General features: G+C 46.2%; 2 protein-coding genes across 5 annotated transcripts in view; one reads left to right on the forward strand and one right to left on the reverse strand.

Annotated features, from left to right (window-relative positions):
* LOC118779299 (SPRY domain-containing protein 3-like) overlaps positions 1-10367 on the forward strand; it is a 75598-nt gene extending 65231 nt beyond the window's left edge. For both annotated transcript variants that reach the window (XM_036531338.1, XM_036531339.1), the window contains exons 9-11: positions 4328-4447; positions 6386-6522; positions 7436-10367. In XM_036531338.1, coding sequence (XP_036387231.1) covers positions 4328-4447; positions 6386-6522; positions 7436-7570 — 392 coding nt within the window. In that variant the 3' untranslated portion in view covers positions 7571-10367. The remainder of the gene's footprint in view (positions 1-4327; positions 4448-6385; positions 6523-7435) is intronic.
* Positions 10368-11804: 1437 nt separating this feature from the next.
* LOC118779151 (LIM domain and actin-binding protein 1-like) overlaps positions 11805-16935 on the reverse strand; it is a 34429-nt gene continuing 29298 nt past the window's right edge. For 2 of the 3 annotated variants that reach the window (XM_036531082.1, XM_036531084.1), the window contains 5 exons: positions 15003-15083; positions 14858-14909; positions 13438-13523; positions 13073-13206; positions 11805-12926 (listed from right to left, as the gene is read on the reverse strand). In XM_036531082.1, coding sequence (XP_036386975.1) covers positions 11834-12926; positions 13073-13206; positions 13438-13523; positions 14858-14909; positions 15003-15083 — 1446 coding nt within the window. In that variant the 3' untranslated portion in view covers positions 11805-11833. The remainder of the gene's footprint in view (positions 12927-13072; positions 13207-13437; positions 13524-14857; positions 14910-15002; positions 15084-16935) is intronic. The other variant, XM_036531083.1, reaches the window with a different exon arrangement.

The raw sequence follows: 16935 nt of genomic DNA on the forward strand, positions 1-16935 counted from the left end.
GAGAGTGGTGTCAGTAATCCCCAATGTAGCCAGGATAGATAGAAGTAGAGCGTGGTCCACTGTGTCAAAAGCTACAGAAGGTTCTAGAAGCATCAAGACCAAGGAGTGGGAGGAAGCTCTGGCTGTTTGAAGAGCCTCAGCATTGGAGAATAGGGCAGTTTCTGTGGAACTACCAGCCCTGAAACCAGACTGAAAAGGACTGAGAAGGTTGTTCCGTGAGAGAAAGGAGGATAGCTGGTTAGCCACACACAACTCGTTTCAGCGTTTTAGACAGAAAGGAAAGGAGAGAGACTGGTCGATAGTTCTGGACAGCAGATGGGTCCAGAGTCCTTTTCTTCAGCAGAGGTGTGACTTGCATTTCCTTGAAGGCTGTTGGCGGTGCTGGAGAATGACTGATTCATTAGACTTGTGATGAATGGAAAAGGACTGGGAGTGATGGTCTGTAGGAGAGGTGAAGGAATGGGATCCAGAGCACAAGTAGTCGGTTCTTGTTTGCAATGGAAGTTGCTCTTTACAAGAGTGTCTGCTACATGCATATAATGTAATGATGTGATGTAAGGAGGTGAGTGACATCAGCATCTGAAAGAGGAGAGAATTTAGAGGGGGGACGGGTGGCAAGTGGGAGGGAGGAGAACGAGACAGAGGTGAGAGATGAGAGCTGTGGAGATTGGAGGGAGTTACGAATGTTTACAGTCTTAAGTGATCCGCGAAGTCATCCGCAGAGAGATCAGAGGAGGGTGGAGGTGACAGAGGATTGAGGAGAGAAGAGAAGGTAGAAAATAGTCTGTGTTGATTAGAAAGAGAGCTCTGAATTTTAGATTCATAAAAGGAAGCCTTAGCTGACATCACACTCGCAGAGAAAGTAGAGAGGAGTGCTTGATAATTCAGCAGGATAAATCAGATGGATTTTTTCCACTTCCGTTCTGCAGCACAAAGCTTTGCCCTGTTCTCACGGAGTGCATCAATTAACCCAGGATATAGCCGAGTGGGTTGTACAGGCCTGGAAGTAGGAGGACGGAGAGGAGAAAAGGGTGGATGGAGCGGAGTCAGTAGACAATTTGGAGAAAGCATCAAGGGGCGGGAGAGAAGTGAGAACTGTGGATGAGAAGGTTGAAGGTGACAGGTTGCGTATATTACATTGAGAGGTGACATGTAGGCACCAGTGTAGGTCGTGGGGGAAGAAGTAGAGAAAAGGAGACAAATTAGTGGTCAGAGAGTTGAAGGGAGGTAACGTTTAGACCTTAGACTAGACAAAGACTGGAGACACTTCTTCATATCCTGATTGGGTCCTCAAGAAGGGGCTGTCATCCAGGCTCAGAAACAGGCACTGTGTTGTTTGAATGTACACTCTCTTGGAGCTAGTATCAGGAAAAGCGTTTCGTATCAATTTTTGTTTTTTTTTTTGTTATTTTAGTTGTGACAGTGCGCAAGGGACTGAGTGTCGTAAACAGTTAGACATGCATTAGTATTACGTAGAGTTGTTTGGTTGTAGATAAAGTGGCTCCACCAAGATGAGTATATGGTGGGATTCTGGAAGGCAGTGTCAAGATTGCACAAATCCAGCATATCATGTGGCTTGGCTGCCATTTTGGCTTTTGTCACTCTTTGCAAACCAAAGATATCAGAGAAACGTCCCTCACCCACTGTTCACCTTAAGGAATAGACGAACATGCACTTGGCAAAGGAATTGTCTTCCTTTATTGCCTCGTTGGACCTCCCACACGTTCAAAACTCCTTTGTTAAACACAGTTCTGAAAAGATTACATCAGTGTGTGTTCCAGGTGTTCAAGGTACGAGGGTTTAAATTGGAGTCAGAAGGTCAGATGACAAGGTGGTCTCTTACTGTATAGTCTACAGATTCAGGTTTGGGTTATGTGGACATGACAGATTAAGAAGTGTGTGTGTGTGTCAGAGAGGAGCTTATGAAACTGTTGTTGTAAGAGCCAGAGAATCTGTGATACAGGTGATGACATGGACTTTGTTTTCAGATTTTTTGAATTCTAGTTTTTTGAATTCTAGTTCAAGAAGTGGTAAAAAAGTTGGGGTTGAGAGGTGAGGTTGCAGGTGGTGCAAGCAGGTCACCTGTCACCTGGTCCTGTTACCTGTGACCGTATGATTTCAGGCACCAGGGAGAGCATTGCAATATGGCTGCCATGGTTTGGATCCCCCTGCCCCGTCGCGCCTCTGTTACACAGATGTCCAGGACTTGGGCGGGTGCTGGTCCCCTGGGATAGGGCCTTATGCTGCAGTTCTGCTGCGGCATGAACCGGACCCTTCATGTGCAGTGCTCTCCTTTACCAGCGGCACAGTGGGGGGTCCGTCACTGGTAAACAGGGAGGCGTTATCTCGCGGGGGGTGGTATATTTAGAACTTGGCAGCAAGCAGGTTCATGCCAGTGTAGCGTCGTAGCATGCATGTTTGTTTTCTCAGTGTCGCTGTTTGGTGTTGCCTATCTTATCAGCCCGTGGATCTGGTGCGCTCTGTTAAAACTGACTCCCTGACATCAGCTGGAACCTGTTGATTTGGGAAGGGGGAGAGAGGGAGAATGGGGCAAGAAGCTTGGCTTATTTAACCCACTCTTTTCAAGCTAGAAAGCAGCGGTGTTCTGCTGATAGCACACCCTCACTGACTCGCAGTGGTGACCGGCTTCCCCCAGTTATGTTAGGAACACCCTACTCCTTTTTTCCTCTGTCTAATTCAGGGGGTATGTGTGTCTGGGTGTGTCCAGTACAAATGCGTATGGCAATGCAGTTATGGCAGCTGCCCATATAAACATGGCTCCAGAGTGTTTGATGGCTTTCGGCTGTGAGCTTGTCCCTTTCAAAGCACCAGTCTGTCCTGAGCCCTTCTGGTCTCTTGAACCTCTGAACCTCCCTCCTCCTGTAGCTCTTCATATTTCATCTTTTTTCTGCTCTCCCAGGTCAGTGGTTTCAGCAGATGGATTCCTGTCTTGTCTGGTTAAATGTTTAAGAAATGGCTCTCTCAGCTAAAGTAAAGTCACAACCTCCTCTGTGCTGTCCGCCGCCAGAGCACAGCCTGTGCCCTGGGCCAGTCCCTGTGACACGTTAAGGGCGCGGAGTTCACCTCAGGGTATGGTTTGGGTGGGCTGTCACCATAGAGGTCACTCAAAGGTCACCGGGAGCTGTAGTTTGTTGCTAGTTTTCGAAATGAATCGGTCCATGCCATAAGTATTCCTGAATAACACCCAGGGATTTTATTTAGCTGGACAATATGAGGCAGACAAGGCAAGTACTGGGTGACTTCATCCAAGTGTTTTCCCAGGTTTTTTGTGTTTTCTCACACAGAGATGTGAGGCGCTTCTGAAGCCTTCCTTGTGCGTGCTCACCCTCTGTCACCCATGTGACCTGCACAGCCCTTGTGCCCAGATGTTTACAGAGGGTTCGGCATTGTGTCAGCAACCCACACAGCATTACGAGCGATAATGAATCCACCTCCCTCACCCCGCTCTCCGGTAACGACAACAATGTCAGTGTGGGCCCCCTGACGACACTAAATATTTTCCCGCCATACCGCTTGTGTATCTCCACTCTGTATCGTTTTTGGTCATCTTCCCCTCTTATCTTACACTGGTACCGTATCGTCTTGTTTTTCATTATCATTTTTCAATAAAAACAGGACATTGTGTAATCATTGTGGTCACAAAGGGAGCGGTGTGCGTCTGTTCTGCCCTGGGCCCCATCCGAAATGCGTGGAGCTCTGCCGATCACATTACGTCCGAGATTCCAAGGGGGCTGCGTAAAGCGCGTCAGGGCTGAAGAGAAGACCAACGTGCCACAACGCTGTGGAGGAGTACGTCCACAGCCCAGACACTTCACTTGTAGGGGGGGTCCTGTTCCGCTTTCACTTGGGGGGCATGAAAATGAAGATGTCTTCCTTCTTCTAGAAACGACACAACACAAAAAACACTCATTCCACAGTATCTGTGGAAGCTCCATTGGCTGCCCTGTGCCCTACCTACCACTACTCCAGAGTGGTGGTGTTGGGCCCAAAAAGCAGTCCCATCCATTATTAGAGACCTGTGAGCTTTTAGGATAGTAATGCTGTGATGCTAATTCTAATGAGCCAGATGGCCTGTCAGACGTCATGAGCACGAGAACATATTCTTTGAGTTATTTTTGTTTCGGATAGACATCATGGTCAATCATAACAATGTTTGTTATATGTTATATTAATATTTGTTATAATTGTCGAGTCTGCACGCTCACATTGTCTAGTGTATCACAGCAGTGCAAGCGCTCTCAAGCTTTCTTCGTAAAGCCTCCTCATTGGCTCCTGCTGACAAAGCCCCTCCCCTGTTTTTGCGCAGATGATGGGAAGATCTTCCATGGCAGCGGAGTCGGGGACCCCTTCGGCCCACGCTGCTTTGAGGGCGACATCATGGGCTGCGGGATCATGTTCCCACGGGACTACATCCTGGATAGTGATGGTGAGTGTAGGGGGGACATGTTTCATTGTTGCCACTTTTCCACCAACGCATTTCGAGGGCCGGTTCGGAGCCGGTGCCTAATCTTCAACCAGTTCTTCACGTTTTGACAGCCAAAGAACTGGCTCTTGGCCAGGAAAACTGGTTCGAGAGTGGCATCAACTGTTTGTTGGTCGAGAACAAAGAACCAATACGTCAGGGGCTGGGTGGGATTATCGTGACCAATAAGTCCAACTAAAACTTTGTGACCGCCATTTTTAAAAAAACAGAGCAAGTGTAACCTCTAGTCTGCCTAAAAAGAAGAAGAAGAAAAACCAAAGTTTTGTTTTTCAAACGTTTCGCCTTGTTGTGAGCCAGCTATGTATTTCTTAACTGTTTAGCGAGCTACTAATTTCTCACATTGATGTTACGAACGTAAATTGTTGGCTGGCTAGCTAGCTGTTGGTCAGCTAACATTAGCCAAGCAAGCATAGCTACTAATTTCTCACACCACCGTTACGTTTGACGTTCGTTGCTAGCTAGCCAGCTACCGTAACCTTGGTAACAGTAGCTAACGTTAGCATGCTACTTTCTAACATTACCATTGACTCACCTACCAATGTCACTTAACATTTGGCTTCACAAAAGGCTAAAATTGTATAAAATGTAGTGGACAAGTTTGTTTTTAAAGCACTGTTCTCTTGTTTTTATTGTTGTTTGTTCCCGCTAGCTTGCAGTGGCAGCTGCAAGCTAGCAAAACATATGCTCGCGAAGCATCGCAGATTGTCTGAAATTTGTGTGCTGTTGTGAAAGCTACAGCATGAGATTAACAAGGATGGCAATTTGAATAATTAGGTGGCAACTAATCCCAAAGCTTTCTCTTAAATGTGTCGCATTATAGTTTTCTTGTGTTACAAAATTCAAATTACAGAAAGGAGCTAAATTTAGTTAAATTGATTTAAATTACTGAGAATAAACTTTTAGGTTAGGTTGAGTGCAATGAACAATAACGTTTAGAGCACAGACCTCACAATAGCTGTTATGTGTCATAAGCATTTAACGTAATTAAATCGATAAATGCCATCCTTGTTAATTAATCTCACGTTGTAGCTTTCGCAAGCACACAAACTACAGACACTACAGCTTGGTGCTAGCGGGAAAGCGAGGACCTATACAGACGTATACAGTGACGTAATGATGTGGCTCTGTGGTGGCCCTCTAGCCCGTGGAAAAGCAAACCTGTTCTTAGAAGGTTTGCAAGTTGAAGCAACTCCGAACTGGCACTAGCACCAGCCCAGAACTAGCACGTAGTTCGCGTTGGTGGAAAAGGGGTATGTGACACCAGCAGCGGAAGCTTGTAATAGTTCCCACAACCCCTTCATAGTAGACCTTCATTTATTTTTCTCACTTGTCCAGGAAGATAATTCCTTGGTGTAGCACTGTATTCTCTCCCAAGTGAAAGTTTGTATTCTGTAAAGTTCCCATTTAAAGGATGTCGTATTAGACAAATAATCTTACTGTCCAACATTGCGATCTATACCTGTACAGCTGAGCTTACAAAAATGGCTATACTTATGCCTTGGGCTGTCTGCAAAATGCTCTTCATAAACAAGGTGGAATCTGGTGAATGTGGTTTTCTTGCTTCCTGTTGGTTCCATTTTCACAGTCATTTTGTGGTAGAATCTGTAAGTGTAGATTTATTTCATCACGTCTTTCTCAGGTGATATGTGGCCTGCATCACATTTTTTTTTTATTCATGTATTATTTTGTACAAAGTTACATTGTACACACACAATAACTTTGTGAGAAACACAGCTGCAGAATCAGCATTGCCTGGTTTGCAGAATGTGAATGATGAAACAGCTACTGTATGTTTGTTTGTGTGTGTGTGTGTGTGTGTGTGTGTGTGTGTGCGTGTGTGCGTGTTTGTGTTTGTGTTTGTGTGTGAGCGCACGCACGCAGATGACAGTGACGAGGGGGACTTCTTTGAGGTGCGGCCCAAGCAGAGACGGGTCCAGAATGTTCTCTACCTGAATGATGAAGATGAAGAGGAGGAGGGAGAGGACATGGAACAGGAGCATGAAGGCAGGAAGGTCATGGTAAGTACCACACATACCCCTAGACACTCTCTGGACTCTCTGGACACACACACACACACGCACACAAATACGCAGAAATCAAAGACACTCACGAGAGGACCCCGGGAGGAGTGAGGATGTATGGGTCAGACGCTAGAAAGGCTCTGCACAGTACTACTGCCATCCTTCCGGAAAAGGATGGAGCAGGACTCCCAGCTCTCCAATGAGGGTCTGCCTTAGGCAACACTGGAGACCCTGGAAAGCAGAGTTAGTGCCAGTTCCAGTTCAGTTCAGTCAGTTTGGGAAATGGACTGAAATTCCATTCAACAGCTGGAAAATCTTCATAGAAAATGATTGGCAATGATTTGAAATTCCTGAATGGAATTTCAGTTCACCCAACAAGATGGGAATGGAGTTGACCCCACCTGTGCTTGGAGTAGTGTGTGTGCTGTGGCCTAAACTCAGGCTGAGTATCTAATTTTGCTCATCCATCAATAACTTTGAAGTTTATCTTGCATTCTCCTGAGTGGGGCTGCTCAAAGGGACCGTGCAAAGACACAGACCAAGAAATAAGTTTGTCACTCACATACATGATTTAATTTCAGTCACGCTTTCAATCAGTCATTTTTAAAATGTCAAGAAAGAACCTATTGCCACCAAGAAATGCGTACACTTGTGTCTGTATAATGAAAGGAGAACATTTTCCAGTCTGACCTTTAGATCTCCCTTGTCTGACTCGTACCTTCTTCTGCTATGGCTTGAATGAAATTTATTTCTGCTAGCAGCGGCACGCATCAGATTTGATATGTATATTTCTTATATTTCATTTGTGTGTTATTTCTATGAGTCATAAAGTGGAGCTGTGGGGAACTGCCCTCCCTCCTGGCAGCTGTGCGGTGCACTGACTCTGTCGCCCCCTGGTGTCCGCACGCAGGTGTTCTTCACCCGTAATGGGAAGATCATCGGGAAGCGGGAGGCGGTGGTCCCGGCGGGGGGGTTCTACCCCACCATCGGGATGCTGAGCAGTGGGGAGAAAGTGAAGGTGGACCTGCACCCCCTGAGCGGATGAGCGGGGGCCCACACTCTGAGACTGTCTGGGCACAGGGGCGAGGCCAGGCCTTACCACACCTTCCCCCCTCCCTCCCTCACACATCCAGCCTCTACTCTGCCCAAAATGATCAAAATGACACTTTTTATTATACATTTCCTTTAAAGCTTACAACAGAAGTTAAGTTATTCTATTTTTACTAATTTTTTTAGCTAGGCTTGGCACAGAAGGCATGGCAAATTTGTATATCAGAGCATCAAAATCTAAAAACCCAAGTGAATGGATTAGATATGTAGCAGCAGAAACCCTGCTGGCAGTGGCTGCTATGGCCACCAGGGGGGCCCATTTCTCCATGATGGTTAAATACAATACATTCTCGTGCTGCTCAGTGGTGGTTATCGGTGAAAATGAAAGTCTTCAAGAGCCTGTGGTTCTTCCTGCTTTATACTGTCTAAATGGTTATGTTTAAGGGCTTGTTAGCAAACAGAAAAAAACAAATGGTAAAACTGAGACTTATAAACTGTACATAGATAATAGTCCATTTTTTAATGTTATTACTTGAATATAAACCTAACTGCAAGATATCACTGTGGTGCAAAGCATGTGGTTCCATAGGCATGTTTGAATATTGTGCTGGTTGTGCACAGCAGGTTGTCCTTAGAGCTCAATTAAAGCTGTTGGTAGGTGAGGCAGGTGGTGTTAGTCTGAACCGCTAATTCCCTGCTAGCGTTGCATGCTTCCATTTCTTTTGTTCAAAGGAATTACAGGAGTGTGGCTCGCGAGGTAAGGGCTGCAGAACCGGAACCACATTTTCCGTGAGTCCCTGTGCCTCTGAATGTGAATCTGGCGCCCTCCAGTTCGTTTCAGCCAGCACAGCGTGCTGCTGTCATCTTGTTCCTCTCAAAGGTGCGTTTCACCACCATACAAGCTCTGTCCCTCGTGCAGCTGTCAGAAACCATGCCCACTAGTGGTGAGAAGAAAGATCAGTCCTGCTGTTGTTAACACTGAATTGTTTTTTAACAGGCAGAGTGACTGAATCGCGCTTTCATTCAGATAGGACTAGCATGAAATCTGAATATTAATTTTGCTGTAACATTTGTAGTCACAACACGGGTAGTAATTCCTGAGGGGCAAAGAGAAGGGCCCCCATTCAAGAACTCCTTGGAAGTGCCAACAAGTGCACCTCGCCAACCTGTAGCAGGTTGATCAGCGGCCATTTTACAGGGCTCTGCCTCATGAAACCGCTACTTCTAAGCAACTCTAGCGAGAGCTCTCTAACCCATCCCTAGCAGAGTCTTAGTCCAGCCACCTCCAGTGTTTCCAGGCTATCCATAACATTAACAATAATGCTATTGCGTTTTTAGCGGCAACACGTGACAGAGCAGAGAAGTCAGGAATCTCTGGTCTGTGTGGTTTACTCGCACTGAAGGATCCGTAGCATTTGTAGGGTGGCACGCTCTCCTCTTCCTCAATACCAATCGGCCTCACAAACGCATATTATTTGTACACAGACGGCTAAAAGCCAAAACCACACGCCATATGCTGTTGTCACAAGCACTTTACAGATGTGGACTCCCAACAGCCACTGAGCCAGAGGTTGTCGCGGGTCTCGGATCAGCGCGTTTGGGTCGATTTCAGGGAAAGCCTCCTGTCTGAATTGAAGGGTAGACCATTACCATCTTTTAACCTTTTTGTTTTTCTTAATTAATAAAAACGAGTTAGAATTGAGTTAAACATTTGAAACAAGTTTGGTTACGTGTTCATCACTTTTCCTTTTAGTAGTTATAACTGCCCCGTTGCGGTTTCTGTATCCTGTTCTTTTGAAAGGCTAATAAAGAGGAAGTTATTAACTGCGTTTGTGTTGAGCGTGATGGTGACGCAGGTCACGCCCCTGTGGATGTGGGGCTGCCTCTCCATCACTGGAGGACGGATGGCCTGTCCTCTTATTGCATAGTTGTTAGTAACAGGGCATGTCTGAAACAGTGGTATTCTTCCATGGAGGGGTGCATTTATTTATTACACGCTTACAGGCAGGGGAGATGCCACAGAAGGACACTATCGTCTGGAGTGAGATTTGCAATGATATAGACAACAATCATTAGTTTTATATAACAAAGTATATCTCAAGGGATATTTGCAATGTAATTAGCATCTACATCAGATTACACATACTTAGCAATATATGCAACCCAAGTCTGTGCCTATATGGCTGATACATTGGTGCCTTCTTGTGGTAAAATTTAAGCATCTTGCACTGGGGTGAATTTCAACATGCACTTTCCTCTGATTGGTCAGGTGAGGTTCCATGTGACACACCTGGACAAATCGTATATGAGGGGAAGAAATGGCATACCCTGCTTTGGGTACTTTCTGCCCTTGACAACAGATCTAAGATCATCTTGCCCACCCCCAATCTTAACCCCATCCCTGTACTGTTAAATTTTGATTATGATCCCGGATCAGTTGCTGAGGACAGAAAGCGCGCACGCCAACTCTGAATCCCACAGCTGGCCCATGGATGTTGGCTTTATCAGTATATCAAATCATAAGATTAAATGCAGGTGCCAAGCAGCTGTCAGAGGAGGTGAGGTCAGGGGTAAGAAGGCAGCGTTCAGATGACCAAGTGTTCTGGGTGGCAGGATAGGTTTAGCTGTGGGGCTGCACATCCAGTTATGTGTTAGAAGATGATCTGTCAGCCCTGCCCACCATTCAGTCAATGGCTGTTGCTCAGTACCTCCTTTCCAGCAGCTGCACTGCTGTTAATGTGTACATAGAGATGTTTATATCCCAAAATAAAGCTATTTCCATAGAGCTTTGCCTCTCTGTCTTCATTTCAAAACCCTGGGTCCCTCATCTCTGAGGGGTGGGAAAGATGTATTGCATACAGAGGGAGAACTGCAAGTCCTCATTTTGTACATAGCCAAAACTCAAACACTAATGTGACCAGATGCACTCTGGTATGTATATACACACACCAACGCGTGCCTTTTCCTCTTTATTGAATAGATGTAAAAACACCAGCAATTAAATATTCATTATACTATACTTGAGCACATATAACTGTTTACAGATTAGTATTGGCCTGGCAGTTTGATTCAGTACATCATGAAGGTATTTCATCCCATACATGTCAGTGTGCAAACAAACCATTAGTAGTACAGGTGGGAATGTGACAATTTCATAAATAGCTTGCATTGACAAATAGATCATTCACTGATTTGAAGTCTAGCACTGCTTGAACATTCTTGAATTTCCAACATTAGTGTGCAGATCTTTTGGACCCTTTGTGAACAACAATGAAATCACTCTCCTTTTCCTGTTCAGTTTAGATTGCATAAGTAGTTTTCCATGTTTTCCACAGGCATATTAAAATAATGAAAAGAAATAAAATCACGGAATGTTGAACTCACCCCCCCCCCCCCATTCAGACACTCTTCTCATTAAAAAAAAAAAAACCCTGTCTCACTCTAAGTAATGATGCTTGTCAGATGCACTGATTGGTTTATTTACTTTGCTGTGGGTTTGAAGCACTCACACAAACCTGCCAGTCACCTTGACACTCCACCCAGCGCTCGTCTAGCTTCATCTGTTTCTATACACACCCAACATGCGCAGTCATCATAAACCCACTTCAACTCCACCACACAGCCAAAGATTCAAAGGTCATTGTTTTTCTCTCAAACAAGTGTTACTCCTATTAAAATGCATAGTTTCCGGTTTATAGTCACGCATCACAGTGAGACAGTCCCCTAAATGGGTTGGTTTTGTCACTCCACACGGTATAAAAGCCATAACGATTCCAAAATTGTTCTCGTTTTAGGTTTAAAAGATACATATGATGTCAGCTGCTGTGTTGTAACACATACAAAAGGAAACATACAAAAACTCTTTTTTCCGGCAAACTTTGGAAAGGTGGCAAGTATGGAACTGTCAGAAGCTTGGAATGTCATCACACCACGTTCCTTAAGTATAGCTGGCTTCTGGGAAAGGGCGGTAAAACCTTCTTTCCCTTTGAAAGGAACCTGGCCTTTTGGAGTGTTGCAGCCAAAGGAGTTCATCAGCGATGAACAGATTTTGAAAAGGGAAGACACAACAATTGCACCAAAACTGAGGGACAGGCTGCCTATCTCCAGCAAAAGAGCAGGAGGTTCCCTCATGGCGAACGCTGGCAAGGCCTCTAAAGTATCAATTCACAAGTTATAGAAGACAGAAAAAGTCATGAAGAAAACTGACTGGCGTTCTTTCGGCATGTGTCTTTTTTTTTTTTGAGAAGTTGCACGGGTTTCACCCCTCCTTCTCTGCATCCTCTTCCTCCTCTTCTTCGTAGTATCGGTTCCTCTTGATCTGTTCTTCCACAGACAGCACCCCGCCGTCATCTTCATCATCCTCATCATCCACGTCCTGGGACGCCCTGTTAGTCTTGTTCTCCTGCAGGGGTGAGGGGGATGCTGGGACATCTGGAGACACGCTTTGGAGCTTCAAAGAGGGCACCTCCTCCTCCTGCTTCTCCTCCTCTTTTTCTCCCACTCTTTGTTCCTCTTCCTGTGGTTGAGGGGGCACATCTTTTGCGTCCTGTGCAGATCTGCTCTCCTCTTCCTCTGAGCCAGCTGCTTCATTTACAGCACAGCCCCTAGCCGTGACCCTATCCTCCTCCTCCTCCCGCTGCTTTGTCCCCTCCCTCTCTGGCTTTGACTCTGGCTCTGGCTCCTTGCTGCGGGGGGCAGGTGTTGGACGAGTCTCCTCCAAGGAGCCTCTCCTCTCCAGCAGCCTGATTGGGCAGCGTGGCTCCCTGGGTGCAGGGGTGGGGGCAGAGGCAGGGCTGACGGTCAGGGAGAAGGGACGGCTGCGCTCCTTCAGAGAGGCGCTCCTGCGCAGATTTTTGAGCTCAGAGCGCTCAGTACTTGGAGCAGGGGGCAGGGTGTCACCCTCGGGCGGCCACTTTGCTCGGAAGGGCCTCACAGATCCGACTTCTGGGGCAGCATTAGAGGCCCCGGGGGCCCGTTCACCCTCGGTGGGCGGTGGCCAGGCGATCTTCAGCCGCCGGGTTTCCACGGGCTTCTCGAAGGCTGGTTTCTCAGCCATCGCCGAGCTGTGCACCCGTGTCTCTAGCGTGGCTGCCAGAATGTTGACCTTGGCCACAGACAACTCCTCTACTAGGGGATTCTGCGGCTTTGCAGCAGGGGACTCTGTTGGAGGAGCCCTTGCCTTCACCACTTCCTCTTCCTCCTCCTCCTCCTCGCCCTCACTCCGTGCCGTCCACAGCTCCTTGTGTGGCCGGTGACCAAAGCCCTCATCGTAGTTTCCCTTGGCTTTAAACAGCTGGTTGAAGTGCGGCTTGCAGTACACGTTGCCATGCAGAGAAGCATAGTTTCCCAAACTGGCCAGCAGGGGGAGACAAAAGACAAAGAAAAGATACACGCACAAGAAACTGGGGGATTCAATGCCTATCCCCTTCTCAAATGACTAACAGACACTGGGGTGTGTTAGGATCCAGGGGTGTGTCACTGTGCAGTGCAGACTCACCTAAGCTTGGTGTTACAGTGCGAGCAGCGGAAGCAGGTCTTGTGGAAGATCTGCTGATTGGCCACCAGGCGCTCCAGTGGATAGACTGTCTTCAGACACGCCACACAGTTCTCCTGCACAGGCATGCAGAACTTCTAAACACATACACACACACACACACACAGATTAGGCAGAGACAGCAAAATGGCTTTGAATCCATACTCAAGGTGCCAAGCTGGTGCACAGCACATGTGCACCACTTGTTTGTCCTGCATATTATTCTGCCTAAATTGCAGTGTGGGCACCTGTGGTGTTTACAGTCAACACACACGCACTGATTTTTGAGCATAGAAGGTTGATCAGACCAGTGCTGCGCAGACACTTACTCTCACTGCCTTGGACTGGGCGTTGTCACTCTGGGGAGAAGGTGCTGCTGTGTCTGTGCTGGAGCCTGCCATTTCCTCTCGGATCCCTGAAAACAGAGACAGACTTGCAGTGGATGCAGTAACACCATACTGACACTAGAGGGTACGGACACTAGAAACAAAGTAATTGAGCTGAAAGGAAGCGCTGTATGTCAGTGAATTAGGCATGTTACTTGCTGTTTACAAAACTGAAGACACATTGTCTGCTTAAACCAAAAAACCCTCAAAGACTTCACTTGACTCTCCTCCCCTAAGAGTCATTACGTGGGAAAAAAGAGAAAATGGGACAAGGCGTCACTGAGACACCATTTCTATGGAGAGGGACCCTACAGTGCAACATGACAGGAAGTAGTAAAAAGGCGGGCCAAATGAGGAGTCGCTGACCCAGCACAGTGCTTGCCAACAGTCTCCATCCAAGACCTGAACACCAGAAGCGGGCCTGAACTGGGCTTTGTTCCAGAACCTTCCCCCAGAAACAGGGATCCCTCTGTCTCTATGCTGTCCAAAGGAATTTTGTGCTCAGGGTCAGGCCCGGCGTCTGGGGAGGGGACAACCTGGGAGTGATCCTCACTCATAAATGCTAGCCATTGATTGGTGGAATATTTAGACAAATTTATATGTTATCAGAAAGTGTTCGCATTATTTGCTTTGAATACATGTTGCTTGCCGTCAAATCATTTATCTTCATTCTAAAATATGTAGCCTAAACACGTCCCCCCTATTATATTGCAACATGGTTTGGTCTTAAGTGTAGTCCTACGTTAATTCGTCCATACCCCCTTTAACAAATTGAGCTGTCAATTTTAAACTCTTGTAACTATTGAGTCTAACATAGTAGCTACCTATCTGCCCTTGGTTATAAGGTCAAGACATGACAGGTTCCTAACGCACTAGTTAGTGTATACGATATGTCCTGAATCTTCAGAGCATTTATGGTGACTTGTGCATCTTACTGCGCATTTTTCTGTGCTTGCCAGTGACTGTCTTGGGTGGTGAACGTGCGTTCAGTAAGATGAAACTTATAAAAAACTATTTGCTATTACTATGTCTCAAGACAGATTAAATGGTTTGGCACTGCTTTCAACAGAGAGCCAGTTGGTGTACAATCTGGACTTTAAGGGCATAATACATGTTTGCTACCAATAAGGTGCGGCCGATGACACTCTGACTGTTTTTTGAACGTTTTTGATGACATATCAGTTGTCCTAACAATAAAGCACTCCTTTTCAGTTGTAATGCAGTGCAATTCTTCCCCTTTCAGACTCCTATCCTTAAATGCACCGTGTCTGCGTTAACCTGAACTTTGGTGATTTAGAGTAGGGCTGGAGGAGAGGGGAGGTTAACTGTATGGGGATACTTGGAATCACTGGTGTTGACTCACCATTGCTCTCTGCAGTGGAGGCACGTCTGCTGCTGGCCTCAGGGGTAGGGCTCTGCAGGGGACAGTGTCACAATGGTCATGACCAATGCCCACATTGACCACGCCCCCCAGTAACCATACCCACACTGGCCATGGTCATACGTACTACGCCCATGCTGGCCGGGCGCACGTTCTCTTTCTGGTCCACCCCAAGTCTGGTCGCCTCCGCCTCAGCCTTTTCCACCTGCTGGGTTGAGATTTAGTACGGTCCTGTCAAGTTACTTCAAAATCCACCTTTCCACCACCCAGGCCCCATGCAACTTTCTAAACCACATGCTGGATACAAATCCACCGACTAAAGGGGAAACGGTCCCTGACAAATGACATGCCACGTCTACAGTGACAGGATAGAACAAAGAGCTGCTCTCATGGCCACCTACAAGGTGAGAGACTGAACACTTAGGGACTTAGGGATGTCAAGTCAAAAACGATAAACATTTGGAGAGTTTCAGATTAGCACAAGTTAATGTGTGGTAATGTCGGACAAATGTCGGATTCAGTAATTTTCTCTGGCCCCATCCCCATGCGGCGCGGTGATGAGATCAATAGCAGATTAACGTCACTTAATCGTTGGTTGTCTGAATGGTGCCCCTCTAACGACGTGGGTTTTATAGATAATTGGCACAAGTTTTGGGGGAGGCCTGGTCTTTTAAAACGAGATGGCATCCACCCCTCGAGGGAGGGTGCAGCTATCATCTCTAGTAACATGGATCATAGTCTGAATTCCACTAAACCTTGACTTATCAGGGCCAAGGCCAGGCAGCAGACCTTCTGTCCTACACAGATGTCTGCTTTTTCCCTGGAACCACCACTTAAAAATCCCATAGAGACAGTGTCTGTTCCACGACCCTCCGTCCCAAACTTCTTAAAAACATCCAGTAGGGGCATTTGTGCTGATAATTTGAAAAAATTAAGTCTGACAAACCTGAAAGTACTACCTGTAGACAAATGGTCCTAAAGATTGGGTTAATAAATATCAGATTGCTACAACCTAAAGCTTTATTAATAAACGAATTGATTACTGATCACCAATTTGATGTCTTATGCCTGACTGAAACATGGCTTAAACCTAATGACTTTGTTGCTCTCAACGAATCAACTCCTCCCAGTTATTGTAATCACCAGGTCCCTCGACCTACTGGTAGAGGTGGCGGCGTTGCTGCTGTACACAGCTCCAAACTCTGTGCCACCCTTAAACCTGGCTATAACTTCCATTCATTTGAACTATTAGTACTTAGCTTTGCACATCCTGACAAGACTGCATTTCAGCTATTTACCCTTGTTATAGTTTACAGGCCACCTGGCCCTTACAGTGTTTTCTTATCGGAATTTGCCAATTTTCTATCTGACCTGGTTGTCAATATAGAAAAAGCTGTAATAGCAGGCGACTTTAATGTCCATATGGATAATGAACATGACCCGTTCAGAACAGCATTTTTGTCCATCATCGAATCCATTGGACTCTATCAAGCTGTGGACAAACCCACACATTACCGCAACCATACTCTTGATTTGGTCCTCACATATGGAGCAGACATTAACCAGGTGGAAATCATGCCACACAATCCTGTGTTATCCGACCACTATCTCATCTCTTTCAATTTACCACTAACGTGCTTCACATACTCGGAGCCTAGATTTTCTTCCAGGCGCACGTTTTGCTCTCTTACAGCAAATGCCTTTATCGACGAGCTCCCTACATCATACTACCTGCACAACGAAATCTCCTCTAGTTTATGTTCAAACCCTAGCTCAACTGAAATTAATCTACTCGCGGACAGAATCGACTCTACTTTGCGTAAAACTCTAGATGCCGTTGCTCCCCTCAAAAGGAAGAAAATCACAGACAAGAAGCTAGCACCTTGGTATAACGACCATACTCGTGCTCTCAAACAAGCCACACGAAAACTCGAAAGAAAATGGCGCTCCACCAAATTACAGGTTTTTCTCCTGGCGTGGAAGGAAAGTCTCCTAAATTACAAGCATGCCCTCACAGCTACCAGATCCAAATATTTCTCTACTCTTATTGAGAGAAACAA

Source organism: Megalops cyprinoides, chromosome 6, assembly GCF_013368585.1.
Source record: "Megalops cyprinoides isolate fMegCyp1 chromosome 6, fMegCyp1.pri, whole genome shotgun sequence".
In the NCBI taxonomy this organism is placed as follows: domain Eukaryota; kingdom Metazoa; phylum Chordata; class Actinopteri; order Elopiformes; family Megalopidae; genus Megalops; species Megalops cyprinoides.